Raw genomic sequence first — 23,204 nt, 5'->3', positions numbered from 1 at the left:
AGAGTATCACTGTATAAAGCCCTCCATCCCGGTCCTACACACAGCTGTGTTCCAAATAGTGCTGGTTGAATAAACAAGGGGAAAACGAATGCTTTCTGTACCCAGCTCGTGTTTTAATGCAGATGACCTCTGGCATGGCAGCTTCAAAAGAACAAGGACACTACCCAGTCGTTCTGACCTTTGGGCAACTCTGGGCACGTTCATCTCTGCGTCCTGTACCCTGTCCTTGCGGTGGGAGGCCAGCATGCAGCTCCTTGGGGCCTCCTGTGGGATGATGGAAGACCTGCCATGAGTATCCCCTTGGCTCTTTGGCTTCCCAAAGAGGGTCAGGGCACACACTGCTTCTCTTCCACCATCAGGCGTTCATGCTCCTCCTTTAGTTTTGAATTTTGGGGTCTTTAGCGCTCTGGCAGAACTTGCACAGTGCCTACTCACGGAAATCTCTGGCTTTCTGTATCAGTACATCTGGAGAAAGAACGAAATGCAGCATTGACTGGGAGCTGCTCTGGTATGTGCAGTAGTTGTGCGGGCAATGAGTGCCAGAGGCAATTTTCGTTTCATGTTCTGAGGACGCTATTAATTTCAGTCATGATAGTTTAAATTGCAACAGTAAATGGCTTAGATTTTGTTACTTATCCCCTTGGAAAACGTGTTTAAAACGAGTGATGAATGAGCTTATTGCAGGTGGGTGTATTTCTGTTAGTTAGCAAAGTCACACTTCAGAGATGTCATTGCTGCACGTGATTTTATGTAATGGCCTTTTGTAACAAAGGGAGGACCAATCCAGGGATGGATTCAGCTCCCACTTTTCCTCCTTTCTTCTACCACCACCACCTTTAGTTATGTCCGTTCGGCTCAACATGAATCTGGCCATATGGTACTGGCTGAGTAATTTGGAGAACCTCTGGATGTGTTGTGCTGTACATGTGGTTGTGAGAGGTGTTCCCAAGTAGTAGAATAGCCTACAGGAGAAAATGGTACGATACTATAAGAGGATGACATTGTAAGGTATGGCTGATGCATGGGACAACAGTAAGCCTAAAAATGCCAAGAAGTGCAGTGAAACTACTAGTGCCAGTGATGTCCTAGAGCAGCACATGCCAGAGGAGCTGGAAGAGGGGTGAGGGAAAGAGACTTGCAAGGTATGATAAGGTATGTACGATGTTCCCTGCAACCTAATTAACAAGCATACTAGTGTGTAAGTCTAGGTTTGTCTTAATTTCATGTTTGCTTTGCTGAGCACTAGGAAACACTGCAGGAAGTAAATGGCCTTTTGAAAGAAACGTGACTAATATTTCCCTGAGCAGACTCCATTTCATACAGCTAATGTTGAATGTAATACATCCAGCCACAAAATACACCATAAAATGGCTGAGTACCAAACATATGATACAGTCTGTGCCAGATTTATGCCAAAAAAACTGTAACAGCTTCTAAAAGAAAAATGATGGAAAATATTCCCATTTCATAACACAGAATAGCAAAGTTGTCTGAACATGCCTCGTAAGGATATAGAAAGTGTTTGACGGACACTGTTTCTATTACCTTTTAAGTTCTCTGGACGATGTTTCTAATCTGAGGTTCTTACAAATTGTGACTAAACAAATGAAAAGTAGAAAATGTGGTGCCTCATCACAGCTGAAATTCTGGTATTAGTTAACTTACTGTTTTTGTTTCTCTTTTGATCAGTCATGGGATTTCTTAGTGTCTGCTTGTGTATCTACTTGAAGGACCTGTAGACTTGAGTTGCTTTTATTTATTTTTTTTATATTTATTTTTTGGTTCAGCATAGTTTGGGTAGTGTGGAAAGGGAGAAGAGCCCTGCCTTGTAGTAAATGGAGAACAGTTCTCAACAAACTTGAAAGTCAGCTGAGTTTTATAATGTATCATTCTTTTCTCTGCAGAATTACCAGTGAAACATCAAGAATAACTGTTAAAAAGAGAATAAAAATTAAAAAATACCTCCCCAAAAATGAATTTCTTCACATAAGAATTCAGCTCACAGCACCAGAAGCTTCCAAATTGCTCTTTTCCCTCTGTTCCACTGACGCCAAAAATATTAGAATCAAGTTAAGATCCCTAGATTGTAAATCAAGCATTGAGGCTTGGCTGCGGAAGAGAAATCTTATTTGAACATTAGCAGTCCTCTGGTAACTCTGCCAGCTTTATTAATCTTATTTCACTTGTGACCTCAGACTTTCCATCTGAGTAAATCTTTATGAAATGCAGTCTCTCCCAATCGCTTTCCCTTTTCAATAATGAAATTCTTGTTTTCAAGGGGAAAAATGCTAAAAGCCTGTAACTTTATTTCTTCTGAACCTATGATCTAGCCTAATAAGTAATCTCATAATCTAAGGGTTAAATAGCTTTTGATTTCAGATATGAGTTTTTTTTGCTTTAAGTAAGGCTTGGTTTTTTTTGTAGGTAGATGACACCAGTCTTTAGCTAGAAGTGGTTTGTAATGACTCAATCAAGGTAGGCTATGCATTTTCAAAAGTGAACTGAACTGCACTTTCTAAGCAGACTGTTAGCTTCATTTTTTTTACAAAGTCATAGATTAGAAAGAACAAATATTAAAACGCTGCTCTGTTGTGCATAACAATACATACATCATTAGGGATGTTGCAACTTCTTTGCAACTTGAGCAAAAATGAACACGAAGTTTACATATACTTGTCAATAAGGAATCCAAAGTTCTGGAAGTATGGAAAACCTCATCTGGACTAATACTGCTGGGCCACTCAAAAGTCAGTAGTGCTTCTCATCCATATCTGTATTGAGAAGCAGCAATCCAATTAGAGGGCCCTTGAAACAAATATTTGGGTGGGGGAGGGAACCCTGGGTGCCTGTAGATTGCAGGGGAAAAAATGTAATGCCCTTAACTGCGCAGGGAAATAATCTGATGGAGCTCCTGTTTCAGGAAGGGATCACAATGTCAAGATCACACTTGTGTGCTTGAAAGCCGCCTCTTGAAAGCAGAATCCAATCTTATCAGCTACACAGCATCTCCCTCGGCCCCATCTCAGCAGAGCTGGGAGGTGTTTTGTGAAAGGAGCGGGGACAGGCTGATGGACGGTTAGCACTGCCATGCGCTGAGCCTGATCCAGCTCCTATTAAATTGAGTGGGAGCAGGTTCAGCCCTTAAATGCAGGAAATATTTTATTGTGAACTATCTGCATGATAGCTGCCAGGTAGATCAATAAGGGCTTCCACTGCTTCCTGCTGCTCACCTTTGATGAGCGCTAGATTTATGACAAACCCAGCAACTAAAGCATGCTCATTTGGTCTGCCCCGATGGCAGCTGCTGCTGAAGATAAGACAGACGTTATTGCCTTAACTGGCTGGATAAGGAAAAAGAGTTATCTGCAGAAAGGTTAAGAAATGCAACTTTTTTTGTTGTTCCATAGCCAATTTGACTCTATCTTCAGAAAAGCGCACTCACGGCATGGCTTTGGGGAGAGAGGGGGAAAGGATTGTTTATGCATTTGTTAAAGAAAAACGAGTGAGGTTTATTTCAGAAGGAAGAAATGCAGTATGATTAAGGATTAACCTATTGCGTCAGGTGATCTGTGTATAAAAGTGTGCAGTGGACAAAGAGCTGAAGCTGCCTCACGTTGTTCTCAAGCACGCTCAGCTCTGAAGCGCACAGGCCTTGGGCTCAGCTCCACTGAGGAGGCCTCCCAGCATCTGGAGAGCAGCACACCAGAAGGGACAGCAGCAGCACTGGTTGAACGTTCACACTGTCAAAAACATCAGTCGCTGCTTTTCTTTAGTCATATCCTGTATGAAGGAAGTAGTTTTTGGAAAAACCAAAATAAAGTGCTCTGCAGTTCACGTTTACTTGCGGCGTCTGTGCAGTGGGGTGCAGCAGGCTGAGCAGGTAAAAGGGCTCAGCCTTTTAAGACTTTTAAAAGAACCATTGCTCATTTTTTTTCTGGAGACAGTGAAAATTCAAGTGTTGGAGTAACATTAGGTTGTGTGTGTTGTCAACATAGGTGCACTGTGTGTCAAATAGCTTGAGCTTCTTTCCACATGCGCCCCTCCAAGTCTCTGCTTGCTCAATGGCTTTGTCCTTTGACCGTTCATTCTCTCAGGTCACCAAAGTGCAAAAGGATATGTTCTGCTTTACGAAGCCCTGCAGACTCCTTCAGGGCCAGTGGATGAAGTCTACTTTAGAGATCCCAAATGTTGAGAAGCAGTGAGAAGAAATGAGGGGTTTTGAGGGACAGAGGACTACTCCCAGTAGGGCCACTGCCAGACACCAGATATTGTGAGAACTGGTGTATGTGCACCTCACAAAGCAGAGCTTGTCGTCTTCCTTGTTTAAAAAGGGAAAAAAAAAAGTGTGTGGGAAGGGAGTGAGAAGGGATGGTAATGCTATCTCATTAAAAATAGATGATGTCTTGTTTTATGATGTTCATGTGGTATCTGTGGCTTGGTTTTTGCCCACAGGCTTACATGCAGCCCCACTTGCTGGGAAATGAGTTCACACATTTAGAGTTTCCACGGAGGGTGCAGCGCAAGGAAGTTGGAAAAAGGATGCTCTACCGTGACTTCAACATGACTGGCTGGTAAGGATGTGCCCTTCTCAGCATGGGGTCAATCTTCCCCTCTACCCATGCCTGTTTTGTATGCATCTTTGATTAAACTGCATCAAAGGTGGAGGTATACACCTGTGTGTTATAAGGAAAGGTATTTTCTTCTTTCAGATGTATTTTTCTTTTAGAAGTTAACATTTGAAATGACTTGACCTCCCTCCACAGCCAGGACCTCAGTTCATTTTAGCGTGTGAGCACTCAAAGCAGAGCAAACACTTAAAGCGGAAGATATGCCAGGGGGTATTCGTGAAAGCTGAACAACTCTCCTGTCTTGCAAGTAGCTTCTTACAGAATCTGGATCAGTGGGCAACCGTGTCTTTGCATGCCAAGAAGTGCTTGCAAAAGGGAAGAGCTACCTTCCATGCTCTAGTGCAGCTAACACCTGATTTGGGTAATCCTTGAGGAACTGTTTTAGAGGTGGATCTGAATAGGAGTCATAGCCATCCGAAAATGAAGGGCTTCAATGAACAGTATTGACAGGAAGAGTGATGAGGTTTTTGTCTCAGGCTAAATGACTTCATTGTTTTGTGTCAGCTCAAGAGGCTCCTTCTCAAGTGACTCTCACTTAGAGAAGCCCAACTCCTTGTTGTTGAGCACTGTGTATACGACCTATAAAGGAACAGGCCCTGTGTATGCAAATGGACTTTACTTCCTTGCTGTTTGTGTTTTAGCATCCTTAGAAAACGTTCATTCAGGAAAGGAAAAGATGGAGGGGGTAAAAACACCTGAGCTCTTGTATGTTTGGAAACTTGGATGTACTCACACAACTACAACTCCACATGCTTCTGATTGTCTGATACTTTACAGACCATAAATATAATGATGTTTTAATGACAGAATAATGACCTAAGTTTATAATATAGTTTGGAGTGTTTGTACTGTACAGAACATGCTAATCTGGGAATAACCATCGTTGTCCATCATCCTGAACAGCTGCTAGTAGAAATACCTAATCTCTCCCTGAAAATTATGGCTGCACATTTTAAATAGGCTACAGGCATGTGTGAAAGAATGGGAAAAAAATGAGAACACTGCCTCAACTGAGGACTTGAACAGTAAAGTATTTGGAAGATCATGAGACAGTCTTCCAGTTTCTGCAAAGGGAGAGTTTTCTTGTTAAACTCATAGATTTCTGAAGACATTAGAAAAGAATGGCTTCATGTAGACTTCCGAAAGCTTTTTTCCAAGATGTGAGAAGCTACTGGGCGGGGGGGGGGAGGGGGGAAGAAAAAAAGAAAAAAAGCCAAACCACCCAACTAATTCTGGGGAGAGCTACAGTAGTTATCATGGGCCAAGAGGAGGGTAAGAGCAAAAGTCTTTCACTGGTTGGAAGATAAAGAGGGTTTCTCCAGGTTCATAGGAGTTGTTTTGGCCTTTCCCCAGTTGGTTAGATGTCTGGAAAGGAAATGTGGTTAGAACGGTTCAAGTTGCAGTATTTGCAGGTGATACAGCCCTTCTACTAATAAACAAGAAGGGCTGTGAGGAACTGAGAAGATTTAAACAACTTACACAAATAGGCATAACAGTGATCAAATTTGGTGTTGATAAATAGCAAGTAAAGGATGAGTTGGGAAAAATAACTATTTTTGCACAGTAGACGTTCCAAATGAACTTGAGAGCCATGTCAGAAACTGCAGGGCAAGTTCAGCTTGCAAGCAGGATGTTGGGGTCCATACAAGGTTGGAATGGTTAAAAATTAAACAAAGGGATAATTCTGCGTATCAGTTTGTGCCTTATTTGCGAATCTATGCATAGCACTTATTCAGAATGGTTATTGCACAGCTAGTGTTGTTTGGCGATAGAAGAAAGATAAATAAGAAGGAACATGTTTTAAATGTGGAATAGTGAGTAGAAGAGATTGGGTAAGTCTAAATGGATTACAGTTTGACTCAATGTATTGTTTTTCAGTACTGATGTGTGAACTCTGTTAACCCTAGCATATGGCAAGTGGGAGAAATGATTTGATTTTCCTGCTGATTTTTCTGAATTTCCTGAAGTATGGGACACACATTGATCCAGTTACAGATTCTAATGTGGTCAGTGCAAGGATTATCACTGATTTAACACAAATACACCTAGCTGTAAGTAGTTGTTCCAGAACAAATACTTAAACTGTGACTTGAAAATTCAAGACTAAATTCACCTCAGTGTTTTCCCAGGTGGCCTGTGCCAAGCAAATGCATGTGGAGACTGTGATGATGCTACCTCTCCCTGCTGTTCCTTTTGACTTCTGGCAGGAAGTGGAAAATAGGGGCTGCACTCTTGTCCTAAATAAAAGAATCAGAATCTTCTAGCTGTTCTGTACCCCACAGCTAGTGTATCTGTTACCTCTTTGTTTGATTCGCTCACCATTTCATTGTCCTGAACTGGTCTGTCATCGTAAGATTTATTTAAATCAGAGTCCTTTTAAACAAGGATCCATTTCTTCTCTCAGGGTGTGTGCCCAAGGAAGTGTTGTTTTCTGTTGAATTGCATGCAGTGAGCACCTAAGCAGAGGAAATGCAATCTGCTTCTATTTATCCAAAAGTCTGGGTCAATTTTACTGGTTGATATTGTGGAGAAGACGTTAGATTTCCAGCGTGATGGGCCCTCAGAGGTAATGGTTTGAGGTGGCTGGCGTTTCAGTGATTGTTTTCTACCTCAAGAGTCTTGCTCTTATTTTTTTCCCTTTCTAATTCTTAGAATTAATTGGTGCATCAGGGTCCAGCAGCCATGGACATATCTGTTCTCCATTTGTTTCTATGGACAAAATCTATCACAGAAAATAAATTAGCATATATATTCCTTTTCTAGAAAACGTCAGATGCTACTTTGGCCAGCCAGAGCCCGGTATGCTAAAATGTTGCCAAACCTTTGTCACTTACAATGCAGAAGATCAATTGTCTGAGTCTTTTTTTGGTCGGTGACTTCACTGTGTGTTGACGTTTGCATGTACCCATGGAGAGGTGCAGGTGATGTCGGGAAGAAGCAGCCGCTCTTACACTGACTTACTGCATCCTTTAGTGGGAGGGTGTAAAACTCAGTGATGTGATGTTTCCTCAGGAAAATGAACTGCTTTATTTTAAAATTCAGGACACTTTCTGTGTTTTCTATTAGAAGCTGTATGAGTGGTTTTTTTGTTGTTGTTGTTGTTTTTTTTCCTTTTTTACCCTTCTCCTGTGCTCTGGAGCTTTTCAGATTCGCAACAATGAATTGGCTTGCCCAGCTCGTTTGGATTACAAAAGGTTATTGTCTTTGGGTCTGTCATAATGCATTTGGCCTTTTCTTTCTTTTCTCTTTTCTCGTTTTTCTTTTTCTTTCTTTCTTTTTATTTTTTCCCTGTGAAGTTTCCACACTGGCTTTGTCTCAGCAGCCCACAGTGGTAGCAGAGCTGCCAAGTTTCCCCACAGCATTAGGACAACCACTGATCCAGCAATGTGTGCTGCATCACTAGTCCAGGCTGCCCGTAACTGCTTTGAGACCAGCCTTTCCCTTCTCCCCCCAGCTCTCCCACCCTTCACCCTTTCTCCCTTCACTCCTGTGGGATTTGGGACAGGAAATCTGCTGTATTAAATATATATAAAATAAATCCCATCTAGGTGGGAGCTGACCATGAGCTGCCCCTTTGGCACCCTCGCCCCCCGCACATCGTGCTTGAGCAACTCTTGCAGATCGCGTACTGCAGCTGGCAAGGCGTCTTAAGAGCTGTGTCTCCTGCTGAACAAGCCTCCGAGCTGTCTCGAGCTGTAATTTGCTGGCAGACATCTGTGTTACTAACAGTCTTTCACAGCTGGATCTCTGGCCTAGGGTTTTCAGTCCGTGGCTTGCAGAGGTTAAGCTTGTATCAGAAAGGAGGGTACTTCTGGTGACACTGACATGTCCTGGCAACAGAAGCATCAGGGAGGACTCTGACCACAAGAGCAAAGTGTTGCCAGTGCTAAAAGAGGTAGAAATTATGGGAAAGAAACAGGCCTGATGATTACTGTGCTCCTTTTAAGGACTGCACAGAATTAGTGTTTTCCGTCTCTTCCTTTTATTTAGCATTTAAGACACGGTTGGCAAGTTTTCCTTTACACTTGGGTAAGTCCAGTGAGATCAATTCTGCTTTGCTCTGAATGTATCTGAGACATCTTCCTCAAACCTGTCGGTGATTTTCTGGTTTACTGTGCCCCTTACAGGCATGTGTACACACAAAGCTGCTTCTCCCAGTGTTCCTCCGTCAGCCTCCTGCAGCGCCAGAGCATCCGTACAGCAGTGTGTTTAACCAGAGGCAGCCAGAAGACACTACCAGTTGGCATCGGCCTTTGTGGTTTCAAAATTAGTCTTTTGCTCCTCCTTGGAACGTAAACAGTGGCCTTTCTGCTGTTCTCATTAAAGTAGGATTCTTTAAATGCTTGTTTTCAGATCAAAGCTTCAGTGTTTTGACTCCAGTAGATTTTAGTGGCAAAACAGCCCCAGACAAAAGTCCGGTTTTAGAGCTGATTTGTTTGTGACTTCTTTTGCCCTCCAGGACTGCACGGAGTTGAACTGGACCCATGAAAAGCGGTTCAACCCGGCGCAGCCCCAGCCACGCGTCTTGGGCTGAAGCCCCAGGACGCAGCGAGCGGGAGGACCGCATGCTCCACCCGAGCGTGCCCTATTGCTGCAGGGGCTGCAGAGCCCTTAGCAGCAGCCCTGTGCCTCCAGAGGCCTTGCTGCGGTACGTGACCAGCCGCCCGACGGCCAGCCCCTTCTGGGGAAGCGCTGCGCGTGTGATTTATTCCCAAGCAGCGAGGCTGGTGCCCTGGGGCTGGTGCTAAGCAAAAACCATTTTATTCTAGAGTCAATATTGGCCACTTGCTGGCAAGCCGCCAGCCTATTCTGCGCTCGCCCTTTTCTTTTCCAACAGGGAATGTCTTTCAGCCTCTGAGCATCTGATTAAAAAAGCAACTTCACTTTTCAAGCCATTTTATTTGGTCTGGGATGGATGCTTCTTGCTTTCATTGTGCAGCCTGCCTCGCGGCCTGCGGTTCAGGCTCCAGCTCACAAAACCCAGGGTCTCATTAATCACTTATTGGGGATCCGGAGTGCCACGGCAGGAGCCAATGTACATGTTTTGCTTGGTAATGCGTGAGCCCGACTGAATAAACATTGCTGGTGTGGCTGCTTGTTCGTTGCTGCCCCGCTCCATGTCCTCTGACGGCGCGTTCAGGTAGGCCGGCCGAGGAGCGCGTAAGCAGATTGAGAAATGCCACCGGGAGCTTTATGAAGCAGGCGCCCGCGCTGCACCCCCGTTTAATATAAATTGATTTATTGAATCAAGCACAGAAGCCCTGCTACAGAAACCTCGGGCTATATCCTCCGGAGAGCCACCTAATAAAACAGCCCCGACTGACACTCCTCATTAGCTTTCCCACCGATCCCAAGGCAGCATTTAAAGTGACACTGTCCCTCTTTCTGCCTGAATTTATCTGCCGGCTAATGCCGCTGGGTCTAATTAGCTTAGCATTATTAGTCTTATTCAGATAAGCTGCATTTCCTAACAGCTTGATTCCAACTTGTAAAAAGTAATTGGAAGTCTGCAGACCCTGTGCCATAACCTGCTTGATTACGCCTTTTAGCCAAATTCATGTAATTTACAAAAAGTCATTCTCCCCTTCCCCCCCCCCCATTTTTTAATTGAGCTTTTTTGTCGAGTGAAACCTTCTGCGCTTCTTCTGTTGAAACCCCGGCAGTATTGTTGTGTTTGAGACCTCAGCCGTATCCTTTGCACAATCACCAGGGAGAGATCAAATTTTAATTTCATAATTACTTCACAAAAAAAGCAGCCTTTTCCCGAGTCACTCCTGGTATTAATTTCCTCCCAGCAATTTACATTTTCATAATTTAATGATTACGGGCCACCTTAGCAGCATTAGGCCTTTCCAGAGAAAGGAGACAGAGGGTGTCATTTTTGCAGCAGGAACCGTAGTGTGCGGCCGCTTGCCTGGCTTTTTTGTCTTCACTCCCGTAGCGAGGCACTCGGCGTGCACAGCCCCAGCATTTTGGGGATTTTCGGCCCTCGCTGCAGGAGCAGCGGAAGGTGGGAGCTGGCCTGCTGCATACAGCACGTCTCCTGGCAGTGATGGATGGCTCTAGGGTCCCCAGGGGAACACATGCCACAGGAGCTGAGCCGGCGTCTTTGGGGCAGGAGAAAGCAAAAATAAAAAAAAGTAGTAGTTCTGCAACAAAGGGGGAAACTAAGTCTGAGGTAAAGGTCTTTGTAAACGGTCTTTCTGAGGCCAAGAGAGCCTGGCAAGAAAGTGTCTGGTCTGAGCCGTGTTCTGCAGAAGCATCTTCTGCAAGCAGTTTATCCAAGACCTGTCCCTACGTGGCTGTACAGCTCTGCTTGGGCTTTGCCTTGGTGCAAGATCAGGTGCTTCATGTGCAATGACACCGAAAGGCTCCCAGTTCGTGGAATTAGTTCTATCAGCCAGAAACTAAACTGAAATACGGTAATAATCTTCAATCTGAAAACAAACACAAACAAGTCTTCCTCCTGGGGAGGTGCAGTCTCTTTCCCCACTCCTGCCTTCTAGTCCAGAAGCTTCCTCTGGCTTCTTGAGCTGCACATATTCCATGTGACCTTCCTGGGTTCCCATGGAGTCCTCCTTTCCATTGCCACTCGGGTTGGATGAAGGCTCTGCTCCCAGCTGAGAGGAGGCCCCGTGCTCCCCAAAGGAGCTTCCAGCACTGCTGTGTGGGATGGCAAGGGCTCTGCTTGCTGTCTTGCTGCCCACCCCATCCTATACTACAGGAATCTTTCTCAGAAGAGTTTACTCCACGATCCTTCCTTACCAGCGACCTCCTTTCCTTCCAGATGATTCCAACGAGCCAGTGTGGAGCAAACACTACAGGTGAACAAGCAGTCTTTCTCCCGTCTGCTTCACCCCAGCCTTTTAGCAAGAAGTGCAGCAAAATGTGAATTTACAAGCAGTTCTTCTGTCCATCACAGTGAATTAAGCCCATAGGGTGTTGACAGCCCACTTCCCCTATCCCTCTGTCTTCAGGGTGAGCTGCTGACAAACCTTCCTGTTTGTCTTTTAAAAGTAGAAGAGATGAAGTAAATCTTAAGAAGTACTTGAGTCAGCAAATTCACTGGAAAGAGAAAGACCTGTTGAAACTGTTGCAGAACATGAATCCATTGTTGTGTTAACTGCAGTGTCTGCACTTGGTTGAGTTGCTTGCAGGTGGAGAAGCTCTGCCGGTCGCAAGCAGTGAGGCAAAGTGCTTGCAATACACTTGGCCCTCCTGTCCTCCTGAACACAAAAGTAGTAAGGGAAGGTGCTTATAAATTACCCTCAGTTACATTTTTTCATGATTTGCCCTTTTTTGGACAAGGTCCTCCCTAGGTCCTTGGCTACCTTCTCCCCAACTTTTCCTCCGCCACTTTCTTTTAATGCTCCATTAGAGACAAATGTAGTAAAAAATCAGCCACACTCAGGGAAGTGCCTGAGAGAGGATGCCAACGCTCGAGTCTGTAAAATGGGCTGACCAAGATGGGTGGAGTTCGCTTTGCTTAGGAGTTACTTCCACAGCAGTACCTGGTACTTGGGGGACACGTCCTCTCCAGAAAAAGCCCACAGCTCAAGTACCAGTCTGATTTGACCAAACTGGAGAAAATATCTCTATGCAAGCCATGCTGTGAGATTTTAAACTTTTTTAAATGTATACATGTGTAGACAGAGCTGGAATTTGCAAAATTTAAACACTGTAAGTTTCAGTTTAGAAAAAGGGGTTGCTGCCTTTTCTGGGAAAAAGAGATATTTTAAAACTTGTATGTTTTCCTCTTTACCTGAAAGAAACCCTATTAGAGTGTCTTTGTTTAGAATAGATGTTTCCCTAAAAACTGTTTTGTGCACATGTGCACATGCCTGTCTTCTTTAATCCATCTGGGTTTGCCATCATCCTTTCTCTTATAAACATTGCTATAGTTTGCGTGCTTTTATTGTATTTGTATATTGTAGTTTTGCCTCATTAAACTATGTCAGATGAGTAATAGGGGAAAGACACTGAAGCACTGAAACATTAAAACTAACATATCTAGAGGGTACTTAGTATCAGACAGCGCTCTCTGGATTTAGAGAGCCTGACTCCGCAAAGCACACATGTAAGGACATTTAAAAAAAATTATGGTTGGATTGAGACATAAATTGCAAGATTTTCAGTGGCTCTTTGCCTAACCTGTGCTACATATCATTTCTCCTTTTGGAAAATTTGGTAGTAAGCACTTACTTACATTGGTTTGATACCTGTAGTTCAATAGACAGTAAGGAAAACTGGTTCCTCTGGGTTGGTGATTTGAGCTCTGTTATTCAAAAATACCTCCAGTCCACTGATTGCTTGGGAGGACTGGGAGGGGAGGGGGAACTGGGAACTGTTTCTTTCAAATTTTATGTTGCTTAAGGATAAAAATCTAGTTTTCTATTGGTATGACCAAGAAAGGTCGAGCTTGAGTAACACAGGTCAGGATGATGGGAGGCTGGTTGGTTTGCTGGAGGGGTTTTGTTGTGCTTGTTGTTTTGTGTTTGGTTTGGTTTTGTCTTTTTTTTTTTTTTTTACAGTGTAATAGCAAAGTAGTACTAGAAATACACTGCATCCACAAACATGTCTCAAAGGAGAATCTTCATCCTTGTGTTCAATATAAACTAAGACATTTCTGATGGTGTAGTGCTTTTTCTTTGTGCTTGCCACAAGTGGGTTTTGCTTTATGCTTCAAGCTAAAGCCTTTTTGATGGCAATTCTTTTTGCTGTTCCTCAGTTTACTATCAAGTGTCACTAGCAGAGATGTAAAAACGAGCAAACATTCAAAAGCCAAGTGTTGTGGAAAAGCAGAGCACACAGTGGGCATGGAGTCTGGATTCTCCTGTTGTTTGCAGAACTGAGCCTTCCAGGTCAGCATAGATTGTGTTTTTGCTACCATCTGTTGTGCCTGGGGATGCCAATGCAATACCTTCAATGAACAGTAGACTTGCACAGTTTGCTGTAAAAGAGAACACAATGTAGATTTTTTATTTTTTCTGTCACTGACAACTTCTACTCTTACATGAATTTGTGTCTGCTTTCAGAAGACCAATTTTAAGAACAAATTATATGTCAGGAGAATGCTTAACATATGTAAGAAATTATCTAGGATTTTGGCTCTGAAATTTGTGTTTGGGAGCTGACTAGTTTTTTAAGTTCTGACCCAGCAATATTCAGGTAATTTTAACAATCTCTTATTTAACAAGTGTCTAAAGCACTGCTAACAACTGCAGGTATTGTAGGAAATTTATTTCATAGATCGTATTGGGCATTTATCAGCTTCTGGTGATTTTTCGCCATGTATTTAGAGCAGATTCCAGTTTGCATACGAGTAACATCATGTCAGTCCTAGTTCTTTCATTCTGACATCTCTTTTGGCTCCTGGTGCGATTTGGCCTGGTTTTCCAAAATGTTGATCCTGAGTCCAAATGTAACTTTGTGGGTGGTACGTATGTCAAGCCCTAGTTCAGTATTTTTGGACAGCAGTAGCATTTCATAATTCTTTTGAAACGAAAAGAAGAAACAAAGTTAACTGAAAAAAATGCAGCTAGATTTAGCTGGGCACAAGCTTGCCTTTTCTACTCCCCCTTCTCCACCCCCTGTGTTTTTCCATTTGGAGAAGTAGAGGTTTACGTGGCAGAAGCACTGACAGGATTTAGGCTCGTTGAGAGCAGCAAGCAGTAGTATGGCCGTGTCCTTATAACCTTATAACCTGTCTTCTCATGCCCTGCTGTCTGTGGAATCCTTCTGGGATGGCGATGGGGAGGATGGGGAGCTCAGAGGACCGCAACCCTGCCTTTATGTTTGTTAAAATAGCGAGATAGGCTGAGTTACAGGGATGTCTGAATAAGGCTGTGTTGGCATTAAAAAAGCCAAACAACCCCCTCAGGTTCTCCATATGTCTGTGTTTGATATACCTATTGCCATATTACATCTTTATATACAGCATACTCTCTCTCTAAAGAGCACAGGAAGGTATAAATGCAACTTTACTACATAAAGTCAAGTGAAATAGTCCAGAAGGTTGTAGCCTGTGTGAAATAAACACATGTACAAAGTACAGGAGGTTTCACACGGCATAAATCACCGGGAACTTCATAGCTTCCTTCCTTCCTTCGCCCCGGCGCAGTTGCAGAGCTGCTAGCTGAAAAGCTGTCCTTCATCATTCTTTTGCAGGAAACCACAGGCTCATATATTATTAATTCTGTTTCGCTAGTAGTGCAGGGCTTAGGTACTTCTCTCAAGTGTCTTACGTTGCTTTTCAGTGTATCCAAGCCAGCTCCACTGCTGTGGTTGCAGTTCTAAGCATTGTTTTTCAAGGGCTTATAATTTTTCAGGCAATAGCAATATCAATAGGAAAAAAAGTGCATTTGAGATGAGTCTTGACACCCACATTCTGAGCCCAGGAGATGATTTGCTTGTGAGAAACCATGAAACAAATCACTGTGGCCCTCTGGTCATCTCTGACTGGGTCACATAGCTTCAGGAGGTCATAGGCCAGCCAGATGCCCTTCCTAATCTGTTGATGAAACAAGTTAGCTTCAGCCCTTGCAGCATGGCCTCTACCAACATCCCTGCACCGTTGTGTCACAGTGGAAGATGATTGTCTTTTTGGTGGGTCCATAAAAGATGCTGGACTTAACCGTGGGGACCATTCTTTCAAAGGACGCAGGAACAACTGATGCTTTTTTCCCTTCCATCCTCCCTTCTTTTTTACCCTTCTTCCTAAAGCACAGTTGGTGTGAGGTGCTACAAAGGAAAATGAGGAGGGGGGGAGAGTGGGATGAAAAGCTGGTCCCTGTTTTGGCTACTTACAATGTGAAGTGGGGGCTTCAGTCTTCAGTATTTTTAGTTATCATGCAGATAATATAATCTGTGGGTAAAGAATGGGTTTGTTTTTTCCTTTAGAAAGGGGGTTGTAAATAGTTAAGTCACATCAACTTAGTCGTATTTGCTTTTTATAACAAATATCTGCAGCAGTTTAAAAATCCAATAGGAATTGTCTTCTTGGGCTTATGGTTTGGATTAGTCATTTGACTCCGATGACCAACACAGACTCAGCTGACACCGTTTTTCTTGGTGTCGGAGCACAACTGCCTCTGTGGAAAGGAATGAGAAGAATTCAGACTCCTCCTCGGGGAGGTTTTGCCAGGGCTTCCAGAGCTGTGGTTCTAACTGGAAGCTTTGGGGTGTGTTCGCGACCAGTCAGGGAGTAAATAGAGCGATGGTAAAATTATCCTCCTTGTTCAAACCAGGACATCCCAATTGGTGAGGGAGGCGTAGACTTTATCTATTGCCTGTTGGATGTAAGAAGAGGAACAGGAGCAAAGCCCATGACTGACTGACTCATCCTTCCCAAGAAAATGCCAATCCGAGTTTTAAATGTCAGTAAAGTTTTACCATGCTCGCTATGTGTAGTGATTTGTGGCCTTTGGTTTAAGAGCTGTAGTTTCCCTTCCCGCAGTACAGAAGCCATTTAAGTGCCTTCTCCATAGCATCCCTTGGCCCACGTACCCCAGATATTCTTGACTCTCTGGTCTCCCGTGAAGCACCCACTGTGTTTTGCAAACCTTACCTGGTTCCACTTAGGGATTTCCCATGTAGTGATGTTTTATAGCATGGGAGTGGAGTCCTCCACTACTGTTTCGTCTTTGGATTTTGGTTTCTTTTTCTCCTTTCTCCCCCTACCCCGAAGCCCTAATATGGACCCTACCTATGGTTACTAAGAAATGAAAGGGGGGTCTCAAGTGGGTCTACTCTACTTTCTTTTTAAGAGGTTTGCCTAGATGCTGCAGCATGCATAGCTGTGTAATCCAGCACCATTTACTGATCCCAGGTCTGTGCCGTATTTTGGTGAGGCAGGGGGCAGGTAAATTACAATCTAGGATTTCACCTTTGCTTTTTAATTTCCTGCTGGTTTGTGTCCCATTGCTTAAATCGAATGCAACTCCCTTGAGCTCAAGCAAGCAGCCCAGCTCAAGAGCCACACAGCAGGGGCTGGCAGAGACCTGCTGCTGTCCCTTCCCTTCTCCTGCTTGTCCCTTCCACGTCAGCAAAAAGTGCTGACCCGTGCTCTCAGACAATGATTTTGGTATCACCCCGAGGACTGGGGGCAGGGGTAGAACAAAAGGGAGGACAACACCCAGGGAAAGCATGGGGAGGAACAATTTTGTGGCATGAAGGGAAGCATGTCCTTCTGGCAAAGCTATGGGGTGAGGTACTCTGACCAAAGAGGGACCACAGGTTATGTTACACAAGCCACAGGGCTCTGTGGCTGTGAGAGTGACAGCCATCTATTTTTCTGATTTTATTTCTCACTTGCAAAATTGCTCACCTTCTCACCTCATCAGTGTCAACAGCTGGATGTGTAAAAGGTAGAGTACGCAGGCATGAAGCGAACAGAATCAGAGCATGAACATTTACTTCTCTTGTCTCACAGCCATTGGAAAACTGCTGCGAAATGTAAAATTTCTGACAACCTTGAATGTTGCAGTCAAGGTCAAATGAGCACTAAATAGCCTTCTAAAAGTCTTCAACATGTGAAGCTTGCCTTTAGTTTAAGCAGTCCTGAAAGGTGAGAACAGGACCAGAGAGCTGTTTCACACTTCGACCACATACACACTCAGTTGTTGCTCACCATTTCACATTAACGGTGTGAATCGGGGCTTTGGTTGGTTTCTTGGCTTTTCGTTTTGTTCCTTTTTCTTTAATGGCACTGTGTTATGGTATAGCTACTGCCATAACCCACAATATGTTACCTGATGAGGATGCTATTCCAGTCCACCTCTTTTTCCTTGTAGGCAGTAGGAGCAGGTTGGCACGTTACATACTTCATGGTCACTTTTTTTTGTGGTGAAATGGACTAAATCTTCAGGACAAATCTTTCCATGGAAAAAGAAATGTACATCTCGGATCAAAGGCAGAGTCCCTAGGAAAAATAATGATTTTAAAAATAATAATAATAATAATTAAATAATCACATCTGCTTGTTTCAGGGCAGTGGGTCACTAATTGAGTGCAAGCCTTATAAACGTTGTTTGTCCCCCCCCCACAGGGCATACAAAACCATTGAGGAAGACGACTTGAAGTTTCCCCTAATATATGGAGAAGGCAAGAAGGTGGGCACGCGTGCTTTCCTCAGACCAAAGGAAGAACAAATTCTCTGCTGTTTACCACTTGATTTAGCCTGTGGCAGTCCACTGTTTTCCACTCAGTATCTCTTTATTTTATTGTTTTGACAGCTTGAAAGAATATCTTGGTTCTGTTATAAATCAGTCTCATGTCTGGGGTGGAGGGAAGAGAGGAGAGAAGTCATTTGTTGTTCAGTTTCATTTTGGTTTTGTTTCATTGCAAGTAACTAGGCTGCAATGAGACTGTCTTCAATAGATGACTTTAAATGTTTCTGTTTTGATTGTAAAATATAACTAGGATGGATGAAGATAGCAAAATAAGTCATGTTTGCCAGAAATGAAGCAGGAGGATGTTTAAAAATATTTTACAATGCTCTGAGATGCAAAAACCCTAATTTAGGAAGGGGAGGGATCAAGGCGGGATTTAGGAAGTAAACAGCCCTTAAACATGTTTTCTTCAGCTAGTGTACGTGAACTCACTGTTGAATTTTTCTGATGTGATTGCTGATAGTTTTTCTTGAAAGTAAGAAGCGCACCCTTCCATTTGGGTGAACTTTGTTTCCAATTCCCTGATTAAGAACAGTGAGATCATTAGTGCTGATCCCAGCAAGCTTAGCTGGATGCAGCAATAAGATCAATACAAGGACGCAGTGGTGTCAGTTTGCCGATATTCGTATGCTCGCCGTGTTTCTAAATAGTGCTCCCCTGCTGCATTAGGTTCTTATCTCAGTGCAAAAATACACGCTCTTCAGAATTACCCCAAGTTTTAAAGGTTCGGACTTGCAGCTTATCTCTGAATTTGGTTAGGTTTATAATTATTTGCAAAATGTTTCATGCACATCTTTTTAATTGTCTCTCTTTTTGCCTTATGGAGCCAGGGGTTAGGGAGGCAGAATAATTTTGAGTCAGCCTTGCATTGTTACTGATGCTGTGAGCTCTCCTGTTCAGAAGCTGCTGCAGCAAAGGTAGTGTTTTGGGGGGGTGATGTGCAGGGAGTTAGGGTGCCCATGGGGCAGGCTGCCTGGTCAGGCTCTGGAGAAGCTTTAATGAAGAAGAGCCCATCACCTCTTGGGAAACAGCTCCTGTCTCAAAGGAGGATGCTTAGCGAAGGAAGCATTAGATGTGAGGTAAGAGCAGACCTGATTTGGACCAGCTCTCCACAGAGAGCTCAGTGGGCACTGGCACTCTGTGTACTCAGCAGTTTGAGGTGGCCTTTGGCAATTTGCCTTGATGAAGAAAATATGTGGCAATATGTCAAAAGGAAGAGGCCACAGGTTTCTTAAGTGATTAATTAGGCTCCTTATTCCTTTTATAAAACCTGTTTACTTCATATTAACAGTGTAATTTGCTGAAGGAGCGCTCTCATTGATTACCATGGGACAGTGAGGCAGCTGAGTTAGGTTTCCATAGTCCCAGTCCCTTACAGATGGTCACAGTCTAAGATGGGCATACTTAGACTGGCATGTGCACAAATACAAAATGAGAAATGGAAATGATGTGTGAAAAGTTCTTACATTGATTAGCTATGTTAGATCTCAAGCCTCTGGGAGAAAAAGGGGAGTTCATCCCTAGCTGTGACAGTTGTGGAGTAGGAATGTTATCTCTTTCCATGTCGACACAATGCACGTAACAAGTTTTGATCCCGTTTCTTTATTTCCAGGCTCGGGTTATGGCAACAATTGGGGTGACACGAGGACTGGGAGACCACGACCTGAAGGTGCATGACTCCAATATCTACATCAAACCTTTCCTGTCCTCATCTCCTGAGGTAAAACAGCCAAGCTCTGACTATCTGATTTGTGGGAGAGAAACAAATATACTTACTGTGCTTATTTGTTCTTCCGAAATCTGACTCCATTCTTGTGGCCAATCTCGGTAACACACTGCACTTCCTAAAGGTGCTCGCGGGGTGATACCCAAAGTTAGTAACTCCCTTGGAGTATGAATGTTAACAATTCCTGCTCCAGTTGTGTGCCTGCCTCTGGTTGCTCCACATCCCAGGCAGAGCACTGATGTCTTCTCACCTTCTTGTCCTTAGTGTGACATTCTGTGTGGCAGACACTCATCTCTCCCCATCTTCATGTGCTCTGAGGCCTGGATCATGCAGCCTTCACAGAAGCTGAGACAAACCAGTGTTCTGCAGAAGGGAGCATTGGATGTCTTCCATGGTAGCATGGCATCCTGCTTTAGGCAGAGGATACCAGATCCAACTGCTAAGTAGGAAAACGCCAAGAGTGTGTTGGAAGAGTGCTTTATGCTTCCATCTGGCTGCCCCTTCACATCCAGTACTTAATTTTTTATGGCGGTTCTGTGCAAACCCAAAATAGTGTCAGAAATGGCAATGTGCATTCCCAAATGATGGCATAAAAAAGAGATTAGGCAATATTTACTATACTAGGGGTAGTGAACCTGCTACTCACCTGTCTGGAAACCAGTTTTAAATGCCTCCATTGTTTTGACTTGCCTCGACACAAACAATTCTAGTGTTTGACCACCATAGACCTTGCAGTGAGGGATACAAAGGCTTTTAAATGGGTTTGAATGTGTTTGGTTATTAACAAGAAACATTCAAACCTCACTTTGTTCTCTGGAACTTTATTCATGTTCCTACATCAGGGAACAGATGACACATTTTCAATAAAATATTAAGCAAGGGCAAACCATCCTATGAGAGCACAAAAAGAGGAGGTTTTGCTGCCATGGCCCAAATGCTGAGAGCCGTCCACTGTGAGCTGCCTTTCCATTGTTTTAACCATACCCAGTATCTGACCTTGAACTTATTGCTTGATACAGCAGCGTGAGAGAATGAAAATACACAAATGGCATAACACTGCTAGAAAGGAACAAAAGTATTACATTGACCTTGCTTAGAACATCTTTGAGTATTTAAAAATGAAGCACTGAGAGATTCTGGCCCTGAGGAAAAAGAGGCGATCCAGAGACAGCCCCTTCTTCGCTTTTCCTTGATGTCAATCCAGTCCCTTCCCTCTCCCCCTTTTGAGTGTGTGGTGCCCACCACTGGGGACCTGCTGCTGTACTTCTCAGCCAGGCAGGCAGCAGCTCTGCCCTCATCACTCTGATGGTTTTGCTTAGTGCCAGTGCAATGATGCAGTTCTACCTATTTATTTTTTCTTTCTGGCTTGCTGAGACACAGCATTTCTGGGGAATGTAATAGCTGCAGCGCAGTATCTCAGCAGTACCATCTCTGCTGATTGCTGCTGCTGCTGTATTTGTCTGTGTGGATAAACCGAAGCTTCTCATGGGCTTTTCTGATTTGTGTGTAGTGCGTGTGTGCGAGCGCATGTTCAAATTCTGGAATATGTCATTCAGTTCCTATGCTATCCACGTTTCAGGATCTCTTAACTACTTTGTTAAAGGGAAGCAAAATTAGCTTTGTTTCCATATTCCCTTCTCAGTTAAATTCAGTAGAAATGTACTAGGGCAGCAGGAGGAAAGACAGAGCACCTGCCACCTCAATTTAGAGATGTGGGAAAGCAGGAAAAAAACACAACATAACCTGAATTTTATTAGGAAGTAAAATATGTTCCAACTTGCTTTCCATTACACCTCTTCTCTTAACCATCTTTTCCTTCTCTTCCCAGAGAGGGCTCCAGTGCTTTATTTCCTCACATTCTCTGACTTGTTCTGCCCATATGTGGACACCTTGCACAGAAACCAGCATTAAGAAACAACCTCTTTATGCTGCCATCTGGGCAGCCTAGCGCTTGGAAGTGCAGTGGCCTCAGGCAGCAGTCACATTTGGCCTTCGTGCAGCATTGGATTTGGAATTGTCTTTGTAGAGGTAGGGAGGCACGTTGTCTGGTTTCCAGACCTGGAAAAGGGGAGGCACAGGAAGTGAAGCCTCACAGTGAGTCGTGACATGGGGAGAATCCAAGTCTGGCTTCTGTTTCCATGCTGTAATTACAGAGTCCTTTCCAAATCTGGGGGCAAGGTGGTGAGTTTTCAGTGTATTTACTGCCAGGGTGACAAAACTCTGTTATGGCGTGTCCACCAAAATTTATCTGAAGGCAAGGTAAGCGTCCGTGTGACTATATCCAGAAACAGGCATAGAAGTAATTTGGGGGTGGTATGAATTTACATTTTGATAGAGCGCCAGGCTATGGGAGGAGAAGTCATGTAGCCAAGACTGACAAATGTAATCAGGATTCAGTGGCTCAGCTGTTACGAGACCAGATTTGGAGGACTTCTGCAGGTTGGTGAGCTCTAGAGAATTGAGCCTTTTATAATGAACTGGAGTAGCACAAAGCAGGCAAGCTATGGCTGAGGCTCTCTGGCATGGAATTAAATATTTATTTTTCATAATGGAACAGCTCATTTGAAAGCTTTCAGCAGGAAATTCTGCTTTTTAAATCTCAGCAAGAGCCTTCTTGTTGCAGCGGAAAAGCAGAATTTCATCCTGAAATTTTTCAAGCAGCAGCTCAGCCGTTCGGTGGACGCAGTGTGGCTCCGACAACAGCACCTGGCCCTTGCCACTGGTGAACCCAACGCCACCACTCAGAGCAAATGGTAAGAAGGTAACCAAGGAGAATTCTTCCCCATCCAAACACGTTAATAAAATCTTTGTGATGACTTCACAAATATGTCAAAGGAAGCCGTTTTAGATTCACATCTGCCTTCTGGAGAAATCTTGGGGAATTACAGTGTTTAAAGGAACAAGTGAGGCAAGTACTTACAGAAGTAATCTTTGATCAAAGGGAGTCAAGGTGGTTTAAGGAAGCAAACATCACGCTTTAGTAGCTTGAAGTCCTTCAGGGTTATGTCTACCAGAGAATTAAAAAAATAAAAATGCCGTAGATGATCTTGCCTGAGCACTTTGATTTCTGAAAAAAACATTTGAGAAACTGTTCTGCATCACAGGTTATTAATATAAAAGATATGAAGCTATAGACTAAGTGGAAAGTTGGCACAGTCTACTGGAAATTGGCTAAAGGGCAGGAAACAAAGGGTGGCAGTAAAAAGCTAAAAGGAGATTAATTGGTGAGTGCTGCAGGGAGCAATGTTGGGACCCGCTTTTTATTATTTACATATAAATTACTTGGAGGGTGGTATTGAAAGATCTCGTCGTTTGCCAGTGGAGCCGCACTGGATAACACTGCACATAAAAAGGGACAATACAATTAAGAAAGGGTTTAATTTATTGAAGAGACTGAGTTGATCAATAGTGCAGGCAACTGAATGCAGACTGTTGTGTGGCTTGAATTCCCCCAGGCAGGCTGCTTGGGAGCACCTCAGAAGGCTGTAGGCTCTTGTGCCACTTTGTCTGAACAGTTTTCACGCCACAGGGACTCGTGTTGGCTGCCTCGTACAAACAGAACTGGCTGGCAAGTCTCAGCGCCTTCGCAGTGCTGGTGTGGTCCTTTGCATGAGCCAAACACAGGTTTTGTCCGGTGGGTAGGTTGTTTGAAATGTAAATATAAAACTGGCCCACCTGCCT

At 43.7% G+C, this 23,204-nt stretch overlaps 1 protein-coding gene across 2 annotated transcripts in view; it reads left to right on the top strand.

Annotated features, from left to right (window-relative positions):
- Positions 1–23,204, top strand: part of PPM1H (protein phosphatase, Mg2+/Mn2+ dependent 1H) — a 139,216-nt gene that overhangs the window by 102,476 nt on the left and 13,536 nt on the right. Inside the window, exons 6-8 of one of the 2 annotated variants that reach the window (XM_048065338.2) lie at positions 4,453–4,571; positions 17,674–17,737; positions 19,410–19,517. In XM_048065338.2, the coding sequence (XP_047921295.1) occupies positions 4,453–4,571; positions 17,674–17,737; positions 19,410–19,517 (291 nt within the window). Of the gene's footprint in view, positions 1–4,452; positions 4,572–8,755; positions 9,471–17,673; positions 17,738–19,409; positions 19,518–23,204 lie in introns of those variants that run through there. The other variant, XM_048065339.2, reaches the window with a different exon arrangement.

This window comes from Anser cygnoides, chromosome 1 (genome assembly GCF_040182565.1).
Source record: "Anser cygnoides isolate HZ-2024a breed goose chromosome 1, Taihu_goose_T2T_genome, whole genome shotgun sequence".
NCBI classification, from domain to species: domain Eukaryota; kingdom Metazoa; phylum Chordata; class Aves; order Anseriformes; family Anatidae; genus Anser; species Anser cygnoides.
This window is presented reverse-complemented; position numbering and strand designations above follow the sequence as displayed.